This window comes from Zingiber officinale, chromosome 8B (genome assembly GCF_018446385.1).
Source record: "Zingiber officinale cultivar Zhangliang chromosome 8B, Zo_v1.1, whole genome shotgun sequence".
In the NCBI taxonomy this organism is placed as follows: domain Eukaryota; kingdom Viridiplantae; phylum Streptophyta; class Magnoliopsida; order Zingiberales; family Zingiberaceae; genus Zingiber; species Zingiber officinale.
In genome coordinates, this window is record NC_056001.1 from 1,007,003 (window position 1) to 1,028,993 (window position 21,991).

The 21,991-nt window shown below is 36.2% G+C and overlaps 1 protein-coding gene across 1 annotated transcript; it reads left to right on the top strand.

Annotated features, from left to right (window-relative positions):
• Positions 1–4,656: 4,656 nt before the first annotated feature.
• LOC122016416 lies at positions 4,657–21,786 on the top strand. Its single transcript, XM_042573712.1, has 7 exons — positions 4,657–5,095; positions 7,228–7,401; positions 7,515–7,607; positions 7,713–7,781; positions 20,613–20,819; positions 21,406–21,531; positions 21,611–21,786. Exons 1-7 carry the CDS (start codon positions 4,841–4,843, stop codon positions 21,749–21,751), a joined length of 1,065 nt encoding a protein of 354 aa, XP_042429646.1. The 5' UTR covers positions 4,657–4,840; the 3' UTR covers positions 21,752–21,786.
• Positions 21,787–21,991: the final 205 nt, after the last annotated feature.

Here is a 21,991-nt window from a genome sequence, read left to right on the forward strand (position 1 = left end):
GGGCGGAGAGAACTCAGCTAAATCGCCAGAGTAAATGGGGAAGAGCATGCGCACGTAAGAAAAAAATCAGAACCGTGCCCTAGAATTTTATGCAGACTTATTGACAGAAATAATTCTATCGATAATACGTCGGTAAATACTGATGGAATTTTACATCCGTCGGTAATCTATATTTGATATTACCAAGGGAACACAGTTTTCGTCGGTATTTACCGACGGAACAACCGTTCTGTCAGTAATGTTATTTGGTAATATCGACGGAATATTATTTCCATCGATAAATACCGATAGAATATAGATTCTGTCAGTAATCCTATCGGTAAGCTATGATTTTTCGGCTTGTGACTTACCTTGTGATGAAAATAATATTCTATCGATAATTATCGGTAAAAATTTATTCCGTGATAACTTTATCACTATTCTAAAATATTTTTGTAATTTCCCGTTCTTCGTGCCCCAGCATAATTAATCGTCCAAGTCATAATTAAAGTACAAGCATGAAAAATAACTTAATTTAACGTGCATTGTACTAACGGTGTTTTTTTCAACCTGCATCAATTAAAAAAAGCCAACATTTGTTGTTGTGGTTGAATTTCTTGTAACAGAAATGAGCATGAAAATAAAGCATGCATCAAATATTTAATCATGCATCAAATGAGAAGAAAAAAATATTTCCGTTTCAGATTCGATTTCAGTTTCAATTTCGGTTTGAAATAATCCCATGGGCCTTAGTTGATACATCCTCCTATCCGTAACTTTTAATTCTCTCTTAGTTCTTTTCATAATTTGTACTATAAATTGGGACTATGTAAATTATAGTTTAGATCGAAATAGATAATTAAAGATTGTTGATAATAGACAATTCATATGATGTGAAGTAAAGGGCGTCTCGATCATTGACAACAACCTCCGATGTAAAAGATCAAGAGAAATCAGTTTGATCTGAATTTATACTAGAGAATTTGAACTCTAACACGCTTCTTCTCCTCCGCCGCCTGTCGCCAATAACGCCGCTCTTTCGCTCTCCAACCAGAGATCGAATTTTGGATAGTATTAATATAGTTTACCAAATATTTTTTCATGTATTTATAAATCAAATTAAAACAAAATTATTTTGCATTTTGATTTATTTCTTAAGGACTTACAATTTACTAGAAATTAAGTGGTCAACTTAAGACTTTTCATAGAAATTCTCTCTCCCGATCGAGTTTACATGTGCTATAATTTTTTATTTAGACATATATATTTATTTCTTCCTTATCCGTAGAATCAATTTGGAGGTGCGACGGTTCCATATTTTTCATAGGACTATAGCAAACTTTGATATACACTTTTTTTTTTAATTGGTTATTCTTTTTCAATGGAGATAAATTCAGTGGCACTCCGATAATTGACTTTGTAAGTAATTAATCAATATCTCATACAGTCAGACTGCAAGTTGAGCTTCACCTGGTTTGTATCTGAGAAAGAAATACAATAAATGAAAAAGAATATACAACATAATTGAGTTGTAAGATGGGCCGCTTTGGGCCAAGCTGTCGAGGCTGCGGGCCGCATGTTGATCTGCATGCGGCCCAGTTGATTGTTGCTCCCCAATGGAAGAAAGGCTACATTAAAGTGAGTTAAGTTGCGATTTGCCACCGCTTTTAACGGAATTGCAGCATCCGAAGGTGGAGCATCCGAAGGTGAGGGTGTTTTATTTCGAGTTCTTTATGGTCACCTATCAATTTTGAGAATGAGAGGGTGCATTAAATTAGTAAAATTAGAAGATTACATAATATCTAATTTAATATTATTTTAAATTTTCTAAATATATCTGTCAATTTTGCAACATAAAATTAAATATCTAATTTTATATCTATATCTTACAATATCTCAAGCAATCGATTAGAATAATATTAGATAATAATTTTATAATTTTAAAAATAAGATACATAATTTAAGTATTTCCAATAGTTTCATGCGTGGTTCGATTAAAAAGCTGAAAAAATAATCTCTAATTTCTCACAAATAACTCTTTTTAATTGATTTTCTTCTCTCGAGTAAATATGATTTAATAAATAGAATACGCGTAGGCAGTATATCTCCATATCACTTTTCATCATTTTAACGGATTCAGAAATTCAAGCATGGAGAGACGATTGTTACGTGAAACAAGGGACAGTATTCTTTATTTCTATTGGTGGAACCCCATAATACTAAGGTTCCACTGCCGATAAGGGAGGCGACCGCCCTTGGTTTTAATCACCGGGACATTCTCTATTCTTTTTTCTTAAAAAATAAAATAAAATAAATCTATTGATTTTTTTTCTCTCGACTCGAGTAAATATCATTTAACAGGTAAGTAAATATAATACACGCAAACAGTATATCTCCATCTCACTTTTCATCGTTTTAACGGATTCAGAAATTCAAGCATGGAGGGACGATTGTTATGTGAAACAAGGGACAATATTCTTTATCTCTATCGGTGGAACCCCATAATACTAGGGTTCCATTGCCGATAAGGGGGGCGACTGCCCCTGGTTTTAATACGCGCAGACAGTATATCTCCATCTCACTTTTCATCGTTTTAACGGATCTAGAAATTCAAGCATGGAGGGGCGATTGTTACGTGAAACAAGAGACAATATTCTTTATCTCCATCGGTGGAACCCCATAATACTAGGGTTCCACTGCCGATAAGGGGGGCGACCGCCCTTGGTTTTAGTCATCGAGACGTTCTCTATTTTTTTTCTTAAAAAATAAAATAAAATAAATCTATTGATTTTTTTTTTCTCTCGACTCGAGTAAATATGATTTAACAGGTAAGTAAATAGAATACGCGTAGGCAGTATATCTCCATATCACTTTTCATCATTTTAATGGATTCAGAAATTAAAGCATGGAGAGACAATTGTTACGTGAAACAAGAGACAGTATTCTTTATCTCTATTGGTGGAACCCCATAATACTAAGGTTCCACTGCCGATAAGGGAGGCGACCGCCCTTGGTTTTAATCATCGGGACATTCTCTATTCTTTTTTCTTAAAAAATAAAATAAAATAAATCTATTGATTTTTTTTTCTCTCGACTCGAGTAAATATGATTTAACAGGTAAGTAAATAGAATATGCGCAAGCAGTATATCTCCATCTCACTTTTCATCATTTTAATGGATCTAGAAATTCAAGCATGGAGGGACGATTGTTAAACAAGGGACAATATTCTTTATCTCTATCGGTGGAACCCCATAATACTAGGGTTCCACTATCGATAAGGGGGGCGACTGCCCCTGATTTTAATACGCGTAGACAGTATATCTCCATCTCACTTTTCATCGTTTTAATGGATCTAGAAATTCAAGCATGGAGGGACGATTGTTACGTGAAACAAGAGACAATATTCTTTATTTCCATCGGTGAAACCCCATAATACCAGGGTTCCACTGCCGATAAGGGGGGCGACCACCCTTGGTTTTAGTCATCGGGACGTTCTCTATTCTTTTTTCTTAAAAAATAAAATAAAATAAAATAAATCTATTAATATTTTTTCTCTTGACTCGAGTAAATATGATTTAACAAGTAAGTAAATAGAATACGCGTAGGCAGTATATCTCCATCTCACTTTTCATCATTTTAACGGATCCAAAAATTCAAGCATAGAGAGACGATTGTTACGTGAAACAAGGGACAATATTTTTTTATCTCTATTGATGGAATCCCATAATACTAGGGTTCCACTACCGATAAGGGAGGCGACCGCCCTTGGTTTTAATCATCGGGATGTTCTCTATTATTTTTTCTTAAAAAATAAAATAAAATAAATCTATTGATTTTTTTTCTCTCGACTCTGAGTAAATATGATTTAACAGGTAAGTAAATAGAATACGGCAGTATATCTCCATCTCACTTTTCATCATTTGAACGGATCTAAAAATTCAAGTATGGAGGGACGATTGTTACGTGAAACAAGGGACAATATTCTTTATCTCTATCGGTGGAACCTCATAATATTAGGGTTCCATTGCCGATAAGGAGGGCGACCGCCCTTGGTTTTAATCATCGGGACGTTCTCTATTTTTTTTTTCTTAAAAAATAAAATAAAATAAATCTATTGATTTTTTTTCTCTCGACTCGAGTAAATATGATTTAACATGTAAGTAAATAGAATACGCTCAGGCAGTATAACTTCATCTCACTTTTCATCATTTTAACGGATCCAGAAATTCAAGTATGGAGGGATGATTATTACGTGAAACAAGAGACAATATTCTTTATCTCTATCGGTGGAATCCAATAATACTAGGATTTCATTGTAGATAAAGAGGACGACCGCCCTTCGTTTTAATCATCGGACATTCTCTATTATTTTTTCTTAAAAAATAAAATAAAATAAATCTATTATTTTTTTTTTCTCTTGCTTGAGTAAGGCAGTATATTTATTAAGTGTCCGTTTTGAACATCCCAATTTGACTTGCTGGGGTTGTCTTTCTTACAAATCATATTGCGGGTAAACTATCGAGTGTTTGTTATATTTCACTGAAACTAACCGTTTCGGGGTTGGTCGAGACTTCTCATCTTCCTCTCGAAGGTGTTGTTTCCTTTTCCCGATGTTTCGTGGGCAGTGGGCTGGAGGACACTACTCAACTTCCTTCTCTATGGCGGTGTTCTTTCCGTTTTCCGATTCCAGTCTTCGATTCGATCCCGATCGTAGCTACTCGCCGCCTCGTTCCATCGTCACACTCCCTTTTCCACGGTTTCCACGTGAGTGCCCGCTCCTCGATCGCGCTTCGTCGGTTCTCCTCGCCTTCGAGAACTCCTCCTTCATCCCTTGCCGTCACAGCTGGCCTGGCGTCAGCAATGGACCTCCTTGTGGTCGACCTTTCCCGATACCGGGAAATCTCCGCCGGGAGCGGCGGAACTGATTTTTCCGAGGAGCTTAGGGAGTTATGTGCGGCAGTGAGCGGAAGTCTCAAGGACAACGGTGCGCTCTTAGTGAAGGACTCGCGCTGTACAGCTGAGGACAATGATCGGTTCCTTGATATGATGGAGCGGTACTTTGAGCAATCCGAGGAATTCAAGCTCCAACAAACTCGCCCTTACTTATCTTTCCAGGTGCCCCTTTTTCTTAGTTTCTGTACACAGGGAGCTGGAATATTGATTCAGTGTAGGCAACCATGTCAGTTTTCCGGCCCTGAAAGCCACATTGTTGTCGGCGGGCAGCTTTCGCTGCCCCCAACAACAACTCGGCCGTGCAAACCAGCAGCCACTGCCCCACCAAGCAGCGACGCCGCCGTGCAACTGTGCAGTTAGCGTGCGTTGCTAGCGTTGAGCGGCAGCGTCGCTAGCGTCGTCATTTGAACAGTTGCACGGCTGCCAGCGGCATCGCCATTTTAATAGGGAAAAATAAGTTTAGGGACATAGGGATTAGGGTTACCTTTGACTTTGAGCTTTTGGCTTGCTTCGGAGTGTGGAGCAGTCAGCGGAGGACTTACTTGCTCTTGCTGCGGTCCTGTGGAGTGCCGGCGGTGGGAGTGCAGAGAGGCCAAGAGGGAAAGCGGGAGGCGAATGGAAAAAGTTGCTGCGGTTTTTTTAACCTGCTGCGTTTTTTTTGTTTGGGCTTAATGAGATTTTTTGTCTGGTCCACACCAGCTCCGCCCCTGTCTGTACAAAATTTATCTAACGAAATCTGTCAATATACTCATTGTAGGCATCCCTCACTCTCTCGTTATGTTTCAATATATTAACCTTTAGTTTAGTTCTCTCAAACAATCTTTAACTTGATTATATTTGACTAAACAAATTTAACAGACTCATTGTGGTCAAGTTTCTTTACCACATGATTTGAAGTATATAAAATGTGCACTTCAGACCTTGATTTACTCCCGGCAATTCTATCTTTCTTGATGAAGTCTTGATGTATTATGTTGCCATCCAAATTAATGGAAAATGGAACCTTGTAGTTATTTCTCCAGCCTTTGCCAAGACCATTAACATTTAGTAAGAGATGACCATTGCATTCCAAAGGGACAAGTCAGATAAAAGATAATGCCAAGTACCTAGTATGGAGATGTTTATGAATGAGACCAGGAGAAGACTATTTTCATAGTGCCTCTTGTTTGCCATAATATTTTGGTCCAAACTTCTTTTACTCTCTTTCTTAAATTTGTGTGCCACTAGTACTGTACCTCAACTTGTTTGATCAGTTTCATTAACAATCTGACTTTTGGAAGAACACAAATGGTTAATGACGAAATTCATACATAAACTATGTGTATCATTGCAAGTTCAGACATCAACTTTTTAAAGCTAGTGGATTCTTGACTACGTAACACATCTGTGTGTCACATTAACAGAATCAAACTAATGACTCAAATCAGAATGACAATATAGTTGTATGTGACCCTTTCTAATCCACCATTGCTTTGTAAAGTAATCCTTTAGTTTCGAAAAACAAGATATGGTTAGCTAGCACAACAATTGTACAAGGCAAATGGAATCTTGACTAGACAACACATCTCGGTGCCATGTTAACACAATCAATCTAATAACTAATATTTGCATGTGAATGTATTTGTACGTTACCATTTCTAATCCTCCGTCACCTTGTAAATTATAATCTTTTAGTTTCTAGAGTCGAGACATTGTTAGTTAGCATCCTTAATTAAAGATAGCTCCTCCTACCTGAGGCACTACAAGGTCACCAGGTTAGTGAATATTAGTTAGTTTATTATTTCTTTAGATTAGATATCATTTCACAGAATAATTTGACAACTGAATACTCTTATGGCATGATTTGCATTGATTCTTCTCCTAGACCATAAGCATCTAGCTTTTGATTAGTATAATAAATACTACTGAGTGCATGTTTTGAGTGGAATGGTTTATTCCTCTTTCAGACTGTAAATTCTTTTTTCAAAAAATGTTCCAAGTTATACTCAGTACATGTATGTATTGTCTAGAGGGGTTCAGTTGGGTCTGGCGAGGTGTATCACGGGAGAAAATAAATTCAGGACAAACAAATTCAAAAATGTTTTGGACGTGCATAATCAATTTAATGGGTAACAACATTGTATCCATCCATCCATGATTATTGCTATTTGCCACCCTAAACTTGTTTATTTCTCATGCTTGTTATCCTTAATTGGAAAAAGTGACATCATAATATATGTCTGCCATTCTATGTTTTCTTAGTGGAATAAATGGAATTAAACTATCAAACTAATTGAGTGAATGCAACTGATTAGGGTGGTGCAACTCCTGAGGGTGTGGAGATACCGCGCTGTCTGGTTGATGAAGATATGCAAGCAAGGATTAAATCTATGCCAAAGGAGGTTCAGCCTGCTATTTTTTCTGGTCCAGACCCTAAATGGCGATACACATGGAGAATAGACCCTCGACCAGAAAACACTCATTTTAAGGTCTCAACATTTTGTATATGTGTATTCTGCATAATCTCGTTTTTAATTCATCTATTAATAATATAAATCTTTGATTAAATATATGTTGTGGTAAATTATCTTTTTGGATGAAGGAACTGAACCCAGAATCTATTATACCTGATGGATTTCCTGATTGGAAAGAAACAATGGATCTTTGGGGATCAAAAATGATAGCTACTATCGAGGTACTTCATTATTAGTAATCTGGTATAGGTTTATAGCTGTTTGTTTGTCTTTTGTTGCTACTCATTGCTACACCATGTTTGTTTCTAAGAGTTTACTTGTCATAGGTTGTTGCTGAGATGGCTGCTATTGGATTTGGCTTGGACAAGGATGCATTTACTTCTTTAATGGACCATGTAATACTTCTTATTTAGCTTTATATGTTGGCACTTCTACTAGGCTTCCTTCACTATATCCTACACATTCTTCTATTTTCTTGCATACTTAACTAGGGCCAAACCTACAAGATTACTTCTTTATGATTTCATGCTTAACTAGGAAGTTAGCTAAATTCAATGTCCAAGTCAAGTTACTTAAGGAGGTAAAAGCCTATAAGGAGAAAATCAATCCTAGTCCCTCAATCGATCAAGTTCAAGAAGGAATCTCAACTCAAGTTCAAAAACTTGAGGAAAAGAATTTCCTCTTGAAAAGTTAAGTTCATGTTTGTTGGAATTGTTAACATCGAGGGCCAAGTACTTGAACATGATACTTAGAACTCAACAAGTTATGTACAATAAATCTGGAATTGGACTCAAAGCTAATACTAATTATAAATCATACGTGTCATTAGTCAATCAAAATATTAGAAAATGAGTCCAACTATGAGTCCTAATGTCACGTCCCAGGGGAGTCCCTCTCAGAAGAAATTCCGACAACATCTCCCCTGCACGGGAGACAATCTAAAACTTATCTACAAGCCTTCAGGGCCTCTTAATTCTCGGCTAACACGGCCGGAACAATAAAATAAACAAATATCAACGCAGTTTATACAGTACAGCCTTCGGCTGACAATCACAACCACGCAATTTAATAAAAACCTACACCACTACAACGAAAAACCTTCGCAACGGAAAACATGGGCATTATACTCGAATCATGATATAAAATCCAAGAGTGCAAAACACACACATCACAAGTATGTAGTTCACTAATAAGGAAACACAAGTCCGAAAATAGATAACCATCTCGACTCTTAGTGGAGACTAGCGACTGGAACCTCCTGACGGCTTGAACCTGAAATAGGAAAATAAAGCAACGGTGTGAGTTCAACGACTCGGTTATATTTTACTATGCATGTCAGACTGATACCTGCTGAGTCGTTGAACTCACAACAGTAATAATCATGCAGTATAGTCTCCTGAACAATAATTGGAAAAGCAAAACTGAAAGACAAGAGAATAACTGTACTCACCTGGGCCTTCTATCCCGACATAAAAGTCATTAGACCAAACCCATCAGGTCTCCTGTATGCATGTCAATCATATGCAACCACAGAAATGCAGCATCCAATATGTAACAATCACAAGCAATAAATACAATCCATGCACATGATGCAAATGACATGGTCACCATTGACGTTAGTCAACCATCTCACACACGATGTGAGACCGAGTGGGTAGGGATATGACAACTGTGCACTCTGCCATCACTACTCCTGAGTGATCGAGTGGACAGAATGCTGTCGGAGTACACCTATCCTCCTACCCCAAATCATAAGTGGGAGAGCCCAATGCTCTCATCTCCCTGTGTCATAGTCAAGGGGAGGAATTCCTGTCCTGCTACCATGCTGCAATCACACTACCCATGAGCGGACCAGCGGAGCCCTTGACAGAGTAACCTGCTGCAACACACCCTGTCTGATATACCACTAACCCATGAGTGGTTGTGTGTGCAGATCCATGTAACTGGATATGTGCTCAACAATAATGGAACCAACAATCGCTCAGCATGCAATAGTGTAAGATGGTGCATGTCACTAAGCATGTAAATCCTGAACATATCCACCTCCATAAAGTATGTACTAAAAGGTAAATAGATCCAAACAAATGATCTAGGTACACCTGACCGGTATAGCAAATAACTAGTCCTGTACACAATACGGCATGGTAGGTCACTACCTCGATGAACACAAAATACACATGGCAATAATCAAGAGGGTATAGGCATGAATGTATAACAGACAACAAATAAAGCATGCTATAGGTATCAAGTAAAGACCTGACCTACCAATGCAGATATAGACATAACCATTACTACTTGTTATAATCTACTACGCATATCAAATGACAATATCAAAAAGATAAGTCAAGGTACCCGATTCAAAAAATGGAGATCGTATCCGAAATAGATCCCACGTCGAGACGCTCATCTCGAATCAAAGTCTTGCAAATCAAACGTATAATTTAGCTACGTTAATATGTATCTAGTAGCTAAATCAAATTCCTATTAAACCAAGAAACCCAAAGCCGTCATTTAATCTCGGTTAGCTCGATAAACCGGATCCAACCCGAACCCTAGTTTAAAATCCAACATCTAATCTCAATGAAAAATGATATGCTCAAGGAAAAAAACTCAAGGAAAAACTCAAGGATAGACACATAAAGTGATGGGGCCCACAAAAAGTGAAATGGTGGGTCATGACTTTATGTGTCTATGCTTGAGCTTTTCCTTGAATTTTTTTCCTTGAGCATATCATTGCTCAATCTCAATATCCAGAAATGAACCAATCCTTTGCTCACAATTAACACTTCAAATTTTCAAGACTGGAATCAATCTCATACAACAACCAAAACAATGGATTTAAATTTGGTATTAATCCATTTCTATACAATTCTTACCTCAATCTCACAACCACTCTTGTTGATCCACAGCCAGGGATAGTTACTACCGGAAGAGTAGTTGCTAGAAACCACCTCACTGTTCGGATCAAGGAGATCAAAAGAAAAATCAACATACCAATTCCACAACCTAATTCCAGAACAATTTGTGCACCTTACCTCTTCCTCCCTAACTGTCTGTGATAATCGAGGATCCGACGATGCAGACTTCCGGCTAACAGGGATGTGGTGGCTGGAAATCAATTGCTGCTGGAACCTTGTGGCTTATGTGGCAGCAGTGCAAATGATTGCTAATGTTAGATCAGCAAGCACCGGGATGGGATCAAGTGCTCCCAGTGAGCACTTGGTGTGCACGGCCAAGAATCTAAAGCCGATGACCAAAATTCTCCTCTGATGATGGCACTAGGGCATCGGCTGAGGATAGCACTGCACAGAGGGTGATGCGATCAGAAGAGGGGTAGTGGATCCAAAGTAGGGCACACCTCAACGATGGATGGCCTCCCTGCGATCGGGAAAATGCTCGATCTAGATCTGCGCCGGAGATGAAGAGAGGAGGTGGCTCTTGTGATCGCTGGCGACGAGCGACGGCCTGTGATGGCCGGCGGCAACACAGAGAGGGGAAAAGGGAGGAGTCGGCGTGAGGTGGAGAAGGATGGAAGAGGGAGGAGTTGTGCCCGATCTCCCTTGGCCGACGGGTTTTGTTCGTGAGGGAAGAGGAAGCGCGAGGCGTCGGGAGGGCGGCGTCGATTGGGGAAGCCGAAAAGGGCCGGCGTTGCGAGAGGGGAGGAGACGTCGGGAGGAAAGGGTTCGGCATGGCTTGGGTGGGGTGAGAAACGGAAGAAAATAAAAAGAAATAAAATATAGACTTATGTATTTTAATTAAACCTAAGGTTCAATTCCTAATCAACTCCATCTTTGAGTATTCCAAACATGCCTTTCCCAAGTCTATAAATGCATTCTTGCAAACTCGTCATACGAGATCCGAATAGTTCTCAAATTTTTTAAAAAAAATTTCTAAAAATTTCGTTATGGTTATTTGTCATTTTTGGTATTTTACACCTAAAATCGAGTCTAATAAATAAAGTATGACATAACCAATATTGGATTCCTAAGAATCAAATTCACTACTTAGATAAACGGTATCAAAATCATGATCTAAGGGAGCCAATTAGACAATTATTGCTCTACTTAATTAAAGTGCATGCTTGATTGTTTATTTTTTTGCATAATTTAGAACGGCTAGATAGGACTAGAATGGCTAGATAGGAAAAAGGGTTTTCTAATCTAGATAATATAGCATCAGGATGTGGTGAGCTCATAGTACGTTAGGGACATTTATAATAAATGTGTCAGGGATGGATGAGAAGTATCCTATTTGATGCACTCAACTAAAAGGAACTTACTGAAGCTAACTCACCATATCCTAAACTAGTTAGATCAGGATTTTGTACTAAGTTGGTTAAGTATTTAATTTCTGGAATTGACTTTGTCTAACAAAGTGGCCATTGATCCAATTAAGAAGCCAAGTCTAGAAATAACCACTTAATTGATTGAAGGCTAAATTTGAATCTAACCCAGGGAAAGAATCCTCCCAATTCAAACTTAATTTTAAATTAAATAAAATTGAAAATTATCTCACAAAACCTATAAGGATAATATAAACGGGGTGAGATGAAAAATAAAGTCAAACCTTGTCAACCCTATAAGACTCCATAAATTAGTTGGTACCAAATATGTACTTTATGTGTGGGAACATGAAGGTTTAGGCCAATGAACGTTGGATAGTGGGTGCTCGAGACATATGATGGGAGATCGACAAAAATTTACGAAATTAAAACTCAAAAACCTACGATTGGTAGCCTTCGAAAACAACGGAAAACTTAAGGTAATCCAAACATGTAACACTGAATTAAAATCAAATTTCATTATCTGCAAAGTCTTGCTAGTAGAGAAATTTGATTTCAACCTAATTAGCATTAGTCAATTATGTGAAACCGTTAAATTTTTGTCTTTTGAATGTTTAATAAAAACATTGAGTGTCCTACGATAATACTCAATTATGAAAAACAATATCTACTCAATTAATTTACCAAGATACTCATTCTAGTGTCTTCTAACATAGCAAGAGGAAACATGGTTGTGACATAGGATACTAGGCGACACCCACTTTAGAGACATCAAAATTAAGTCAAAGTGGATTAGTTATAAGCCTACCAAAATTAAGGAACATAGAAAATAAATTTATAATGTTTGTCAACAAGAAAAACAAACTATGTCAACACATAAATTAACTGATTAAAATCAAACTAAATCCATATTTAAACTTCTACACGCGTACCTATTTGATTCACATGGGGCCAAGTCACTAAGAGAAAATCAATACTTCTTAGTCATAATAGATAAATATTTAAGATTTACTTGGGTAAATTTTTAAAAACATAAAGATGAAATATTTAAACAATGTCATAATTTTTGTAAATTAACACAAAATAAAAAAGATATAAAAACAAAAAAATCAGAAGTGACTATGGAGGAGAATTTGAAAATCATAGATTCACTAAATTTGTCAAGATAATGGATATCGTCATAAATTTTTATATTCTAGAACTCCACAAAATGATATAGTAGAAAGAAAAAAATAGAGGCATTTAGAACTAAGTTAAATGAATATGATTTACCTAATCACACATTCAAAAGAACCTTAATTAATAAACTTATAATAAAACCCTTTATGAAATTTACTATAACAAAATATCTAGCTTAAAATATTTAAGAGTATTTAGATGTAAAGTATATATTTTAAATAGAAAAGGTTATTTAGGAAAATTTACCTCAAAATCAATAAATGGTATATTTCTTGAATATTCAACAACTAATAGAGTCTATAGAGTTTATAATAAAGATACATTAAAAATTGGAAAAACAACTAATGTAATATTTGATGAAGATAACAACCTTCAAATGCCTGAATTAAACTTAGAAAACATAAATAAAGAAACAAATATTGAAAATTCAAAAAATTAATTAAGGAAAATTAGACTTGACCAAAATGAAGATTGAACTAGAAGAAGAAAATGTCAATCAAAACATAAGTTCATCAAGAATAAGAGTCATCCCACTTGCTAAATCTTAGGTGACCCAACTCTAGGAGTTCACCTTATCATCCTTTAGGAACACGAGTCAAGTTGCACTTTTATCTAAACTTGAACCCAAAACTCTAGATGAAACACTATCTGATCCCAATTGGGTGATAGCAATGCGAGAATAGCTACCCAATTCGAATGAAACCAAATCTGGGATCTAGTACCCCTACCAAAAGATAAAACTGTAATAGACACTAAATGGTTTTTTCGAAACAAACTTGACGATAACGGAGAAATTGTAAGAAATAAAGCCCGTTTAGTAGCTAAAGGTTTTAGCTTGTTAGAAGGTCTAGACTATGATGAAACGTATACACCGGTAGCTAGACTTGACTCTATTTGAGTGTTACTAACTTATGCAGCATATAAAGAATTCAAGTTGTACCAAATGAATATAAAGTCCACATTCTTAAACAATTTTAGAAGAAGTCTATATAAGTCATCCACCCGAGTTCGAACGCTTAGACGGTCCCAACTACGTGTTTAGACTAAATAAAATCTTATATGGTCTAAAACAAACACCTAGGATTTGGTACAATAGGCTATCTACCTACCTAATATCAAAAGGGTTTAAACAATAGCAAATTGACTCGACCTTATTTGTCAAAACCTTTGAATCAGATATATTTATAGTCTAAATTTACATAGATGGCATAGTATTCTAGGATTACAAATAAAACAAACAAAAGAAGGTAATTACATATACTAAAGCAAATATCCTAAGGAATTAATTAAAAAAATCTGATATGGAAAACGCTAAAGAAATTAACACACCCATGATAACAAATGTAAAAATAGATAATGACTTATAAGGGAAATCAATAAACCTAAAATACTATAGAAGTGTTATAGGTAGTCTACTATTCTCAACTGCAAGTCAACCTAGTAACCTAGTATATTATTTGCATTTGACATATGCACAAAATACCAATCTTGTGCTAAAGAATTCCACTTAACAATCGTAAAATGAATCTTAAGATATAATAAGGAACAATTAATATAGGAATTTGGTTCCCTATGACTATCAACTTTGATTTATTTGGTTATTCTGATTTAGACTATGCCGGCTGCAAACTAGATAGAAAAAGTATAAGTGACAGTTGCCAATTGTTAAGATCAATTCAACAGGTGTAGTAGAAAATTAGACAGTGTTACACTTTCAACTACTGAGGCAGAATATATAGCAATGGGAGAATGTATATCACAGTTCTTATGAATGATGCACACATAGTTCAATAAATCTGACAAAAAAAAAGCCCTATACATCACTCAAGAACAAAACATATAGAAGTCAAGACATCATTTCATAAGAGATCATGTAACTGGGGAACTGTTGAGTTTAAGTCAAACCTAGTAGACATCGTCACAAAACCCTTACTAGATACTGAGTTTAGCACACTTAGAAAATAATTATGAATGTCCTTAGTAGAATAGGAAGTATTTTTGCTATTACATATTTTATTTATCTATATGCACAAAATGATGAATTACCCTATCATGGCCGGTCCCAAACCCGGATAAAGGAGAGTTGCGTTAGGTTACCAACCAACTTTAAACTATGGTAAATGTTCAATAAATAGATATGCACAAAATGAAACTAGCCTAGGCATTACTTTAGAAATCATGCACCTATAGATTTAAGGAGTTATTGCATCTCACAACATCTAAGATTAACTTGGTTGTGTATTGTGCCATGTAGATGAGTGTGAGATGTTAGGATTTGTCCCCTGATGTAGATCTAGTGGATTAACATGAATCAAGGGGTATAAACACAAATGGATCACTACGGTGATCAACTCCCAACTAGACTTAATGGTTCATTAATATCATTTGAGTCAGGCAAAAGGGGTTAGACATTTACTTAAGGACAATATCTTAGAGGATGTATTTTTAATTATTCTATGTTCAAAAATATTGGTTTAAATAAATGTGTTTGGCTAAATTATATGTTGGGATGCAAGCTTCAATTCTTAGAAAATTGACCTAAATTAAATCATTCATTTTATTTAATTTCATTTAATAATTTCTTGTCGAGTATTTAATTACACTCGCTTACATAACATATTTTTAAGCAATTACTTATTAAAATTTTTGCTTAAAAATATTTTGCAAGTTTTGCAAAATATTATCTCTGAAAATTTTGCAAACTAATCGATTGAAAGAGCAATTATTAAACTTTTTGACAAAAATCACTTTAAAAATATTTTTCTAATTTTGACTATGTTTGACATTAAGTTAAAAATTATTTACAAATTAAATTTTTAAAATTAGGTTTCAAATAAAATTTCACAAAACCTAGTTTGGAAATCCTTGAAAATAATCTTTGAAATCAAAATTATTAAAAAACTTGTTTTTTTTTTGTAAACTTAGTTTCGCTCATTTTTTTTTATGTATGTCAAATGGGGAGAATATAGATTTAAAGTATGAAAAAGGGTTTTAAGTTTGAAAATTTTTAAAATCCCAAGGGATTTTTAAATTCAAGTGGAATTTTTAAATTCAGGGGGAACTTTGGAAAATTTTCTTTTTTTTATGCATATTTAATCAAACATGAGTTTTGGCATTGAGAAAGATTTATAGTTAAGTTGTGTTGTGTTCTAATATCTTAATTAAATGCTAGGTAACTTAACAGGAGATCGGACATCTAGCAAGACAGATTCAATAGGTTAGCGAGGACAGGACATCGAGTCAAAAGAAGACCTAGCGGGTCAAGTGATCGGACTCTGAGCAAGGGAAGCTAAACAAGTCTAGAGGGCCGAAAGTTTGGCAAATAGTAATACTCTATTTACTTAAAGGAGTGGACGACGATGGATGAAACAGACCTAGGGGCATGGGAAGAAAATAGAAAGGAAAAGAAATCTCTTCCTTTGCATGCTTGTTTATCTTGATTGAGGAAGATAGGTACATGCGGTGTAATTTTTGTAACTGAAAAATGATACATGCGCCATTTTTCGGTATATGGCATGATTTTTTGAGTTAAAAAGGGTACATGCGTCATTTTTTTTTGTATATGGTGTAATTTTGTGAATGAAAAGAGGTATATGAGTTTTTTTTTTGTATATGATGTAATTTTATGAATGAAAAGGGGTACCTGAGTCATTTTTTTTCAATGCGATGCTTTCCGTCTGATTTTGAGGTAATCAATTTTGGCTTCAAAACTATCCGCTGATGGATTGCGTTTCTCTTCCCTATTAAAATTTTAATGAAATAAACGACAGAAACTTTTTCACTATGGAAACTTTTCCTTAGTTTTGCTTTTCACTCTCCCAAGTAAACAGAGCATAAGTGAAGGTAAGCTCTTGGAGAGGAGCGGTTCTTTTGAAAAGAAGAATAAGTAAGAAAGAGTCCTCATTATGGGGATTACCTTAGATGACGATCCTACTAAGGCTCCTACTTGGATTCTGAAGTCTAAATCAGACAATAGTAACTATCTAAACTAGAATTTAAACTTATGTCATATTTTGTACTAACTCTGTTTTGCAGGTAGGGCTATAAACGAGCTGAGTTTTGGGGTGTTCAAGCTTATTTGATAGAATAACTGGGCCGAGCCGAGCTGAGCTTAAAATAAACCAAGTTTTTGAAATGATTGTTTAAGTTTGGCTTGGTTTATTTTTTATAAGCTTGAGCTTGTTTAAAGCTTGACTCGAGCTTAGTTCGTTTAGATGTTATCGAGCTCTTAATTCAGGCTTGACTTGAGTTTGATTCGAGTTTGGTTCGTTGAGATGTTATCGAGTTCTCAATTCAAGCTTGTTTGATTGTTTCAAACTTTTAGTTGTTTGATTTTTTATTGAGCTTGATAATTCAAATTTATTTGTTTATTTTATTTTATTATTTATTTAGCATATTGATAAGAGTTTTATTAATGAATGGATCGTGAACATTGTTCACGAATGTTGTTCATGAACATTGTTCACGAATATTGTTCATGAACATTAACGAGTTGAACACATATGTGTTCAAGTTTGTTTGTTTAATTTAATGAGTTGTTCAAGCTTGTTTGTTTAATTGATCTTGTGTATATTGAACGAACATAAACAAGCTCTTATCAAGCCGAACACCAAGCTTGTTCACGAACGCTTGATTCATTTACAACCCTATTTGCTGGGTTCGAGTGACTGAATGGGTTAACATCTAATGGTAAGGATCGATCGATCGGGAGTTGAGGTGGCAGAGTATGTGACATGACATCTAATATGTGGCATCAAATGTGGACGAGTATAAGTCTCGGATAGCTAACGTGGCAAGGCATAGAGATCAGTTGGTTGACATGGCAAGGGATAGAGATCAACTGGTTGACATGGCACAAGTTGCGGTCAAGGATAACCGCTGTGAGATTGATGTGACTAAGGATCTACATCAAGGTGCTAATGTAGCATAGAGGTAGTGGAGAAGTACATGTTCGGTTGACCTAACTTGTACCCCAATTGACCAATAGACTGGATTTGGATCCGGCTATCAAGGGGATTAGGCGGATCAGTTAACTGAACGAGTATTATATAAGGAGGCTCGACCAAAGGATTTGAGATCACTTGGATATGTTCTTGTGCTCTCATCTTGTGCAAATGCTCAATTGCTAAGCCAATGTGCTCCGCTGACAATGAAGCTTTGCTCTAAACTACTCTTGTCGGTATAATTTACTTATTGTTTTCGTGCTTTCAATTCTAAGTGACAGTAAACTTGTTACCACACCCTATCTTTTATAAGAGACCAATCTCTACTTTCGAATATTTTTTTGGAGGAGAGATTATCAGTGAATTGTCCACTCAAAAGCGATCAACGATCATGGGTCTCGGTATAATAGCCGTGAAGCAAATAAAAACAAACCGCGACAAGCGCTATTCAACCCCCACCCCAACACACATACACAAAAGGTCTTTTAGAATTTGGTTTTCTTAGACTTGATTCCAGTTCCAACATAAGTTCATTGAACTTCTGCCTAATCTGAAATCCAGAGATAGTGTTCCTCACGTGTCAAAACTGAAATTCATAGTGTGTTGTCATTAGTGTTTTCAACTCTTGTTTGAGAATATCATCTCTTATGCTTTGTTCAATGATGTTTGGGGAACCTGTTGTGTATGCCTTTATATAGACATAACTTCCTATGATATAAGTGTTGGTGCAAGGTGTACCATAATCAAACCTGAGTTTTGATGTTGTCAAAGGTTCAAGTTAAGTCTTGTTATGATCTGATGATTTGGCTTAAGTGTGCAGGCTATTTACTCAATCAGGAAAGCCCTAGTCACAACCAGACAGTAAAGTCCAAGCAGGTTTGGAGGACCCGATATTTGACAAGTAGGTTGAGGTAAGCAACTGGAATGGAGCGACAGTGAGGTCGTGTTCCTGAAAGGAACAACCTAAGGTCGCTGATCCAACTGAAGAAACCGGAAAGGTTTCCAAGTTGAGATCATGACAGTCCTAACTGTTATACTCATGCATATTACTACTCATGTATTATAAGTGTGCTAACTTTGTTTTGCAGGAATATTATTGTTATATCGAACTAACTTTGTGTTGCAGAATCATATGACCCCTTGAACTTCAAATGGTCTTAACTTTTGACTCAGAACTCAGAATCAGGCTCTGTCAGCGGCCACGTGACCAACACTCAGAAAGCTTCATTTGACCAAGGGTTCGGTCAACTGAACAGGAGGTTCAGTCAACCGAAAAAGGCATTTTATCAGTCGACCGAACAAAGGTTCGGTTGACCGAACAGGCAAAAATGGCAAAACAGATCAGGCTCGCAAATATGGTATCACAGCATGATCGGTCGACCGAACAGTAAAAGCATTAATGGAGCATTAAGTGTGAATCTTGGCGAGAAGGAAAGTCCATCGTTCGGTCGACCGAACAAGGTTATCGGTCGACCGAACCATAATGCTCGAAGATCATATCTCAGCGAATCTTAGCACAGAAGGAATGGAGCGGGTTCGGTCGACCGAACCCAGGGATCGGTCGACCGAACCCAGGGATCGGTCGACCGAACGTCAAAGGTTCTTATAAAAGAGAGCTCGAGGTCCAGGGCTAAAAGATACTGTTCGGGTTCGAAGTCAATCTCTGTGCTAGCTGCTATTGTTCGTGCTACTGCTCTACAACTCTTCTACATGCAAGCAAGTGCCGACCGAGCTTCAACTTTCACATACTGTCGGTATACTTTACTTTTGTATTGCACTTAAACTCATATAAGATAGTAGGCCTGTTACTATCTTATATTATTGTATTTTGTACGCATTACTTCTTTCCGAGGTTTTCGGGAAGAAGAATCTTAGTGGATTGCTCATCGGTGCAGTCAAGGACTGCGAGCCTTCGAGTAGGAGTCGAGCTAGGCTCCGAACAAAGTAAACGAACTTGTCTCTTTATATTTTCCGCTGCTTACTCGAATTGTTTTGAAATACGAAAAGAAAAGTTTTTAAAAGAGCGCGATATTCACCCCCCTCTATCGCACTTTATCGATCTATCAATAAGTTCCTTTTATCCACACATATATATTTTTTAATTTCCAATTAGAGGTAGGAGGGGAATGGCTCTTTGGCTACTTAGATATTGGAATTCAACTGCAAACATATTGCTGTAACTTCTTTACTTTGCTAACTATAGGCTGCTTTATTATGATGATGTGGAACCATGTAGAATCCCAATCTGATGTTGGCTACATGGTGCCTATTCTTTTTCTAGCTTACATTGAGTAGTCAACCTCAACATTCTGGGAGCACATTTGATGGTAGTTTTCGCTTGTTAGTGTAGATTCCAGAAAAACCTGTCCATTCATCTATATCCCTTCATCTATGCGCCTTTGATTAAGATGGTTAATCTAATATGGATTGAGCATTGCAATTGTTGCAATATGCTTAATAAGTAGGCTTCCTTAAAATGATTCTTGTATAGTAGGTGCAATATTCTTTCTCAAATTAGCTGTTTGAGTTTGGTGTTTTTTTTTTTTTTTTTTTTTTTTTGTATGTTATGCAATTTATTTATGTGCTTTTTCATTTGAGAGGTTTCTCCTTTTATAGAAACTTTCTCCAATGAAGTGTTATGACCCACATCCGGCTTGGACTTGTTATCTGAGAAATAATACAGTTCCAATTTAAATCAAACACTTCTTTTGTTTGCACTATTAGGCTATACAAACCTTTTACTAGACTATCTTTGTGGTAACTACTCATCATAATTAGATTCCTTTTCTTAATGTTTATTGTTTTTCCCATGATAACTATAGGCACCTCATCTCCTTTCTCCGACTGGAAATGATCTACAATGGCATGGCACTCTAGGCACTGTTTTTGCTGGATATCATTATGACCTGAATTTCCTAACAATCCATGGGAGAAGCAGATTCCCAGGCCTAAACATATGGTTAAGAAATGGACAGAAGATGGAAGTCAAGGTTCCTTTTGGTTGTCTCCTTATCCAAAATGGAAAGCAGGTGATTATTTTTACGTTATAATTAAACAAGTTGTTTAATTTGCACTTTCAGCTATATTAGGAAATAGATTTTCATAATGACAGTTTTGTTGGTTGATTGTAACTCTATAGGCTATAATAATTTATCAGTCACTTTAACCATTTTCAAATCTATTTCATCCAAGTTATAATAACTTTATTCAATTAAATTGATTAAACAAATTTTTTAAAAACTACTTGACGTCAATTGATGAATTTAATGCAATATAATTTTAATAAGAAGCTTCATTTCTTAGATTTGAGGAATAAGAATCCAAAACATCTATGAATGATCCATATGAATTTTTGATTAGCGTATATCCACCCCCAGTGGACAGAATAAATAGACAGGATTGCATCAGCGTATATACAAGATTACGTTTTTTTTTAATTGTGAGAGATGATGAAAATCATAATTAGAGGCAAGGTATGCTCTGCAAATAAAAAATGGAAAAAAATTGTACGAGTCAGTGACAATTCAATTTTAGTGCAACTGTTTTCTAACAACTCAACGAAGAAACCTAAATATGGCAAGGCAGCTTATCTCTGCTTGGTGCTTTTATATGCAGCTAGAGTGGTTAACTGCAGGTGAGTGTTTGGCTGGAATGCATGAAGTTGTGGTAACTAATAGGACACTAGAAGCTATTGAGTCAGCTCGACAACAATCCCGCAGCCTTTGGAGGGTTTCATCAACCGTAACTACTCTCCATATGTTTGAGCTTCTTCTGCGTCTGGGCTTAATTTCGTTGACCAATTTCTTGTTCCTTTAACCAGCTATTTGGGCACATCGCATCTGGTGCCACATTGAAGCCAGTAGGCCATTTTGCTGATACACCCCTTGCGAGCAAGTATCCTCCCATCTGTGCAGGAGATTATGTTGAGCAAGAAGTTGCTGCTATTATTCGCAAAGGCTAGAACTAGAAAGGATGTCTCTATAAAAGCTATGAGGAAAAGGATGTCTCTATTATATAGCAAGGCTTCAATTTACAACTAAGTTAATTACTTCCAAAGTTTTTTTTTTTTTTGTAATAAATTTCTCAAAGGTGCGCCAAAAATGAGAATTTGAAACAAAATTTCATTTCTACTTTTTTCATGCACCTCTCTTTTTGGTATATCTAAGAGGGCGTTTGGTTCTTTCCTACTAATAGGAATCGG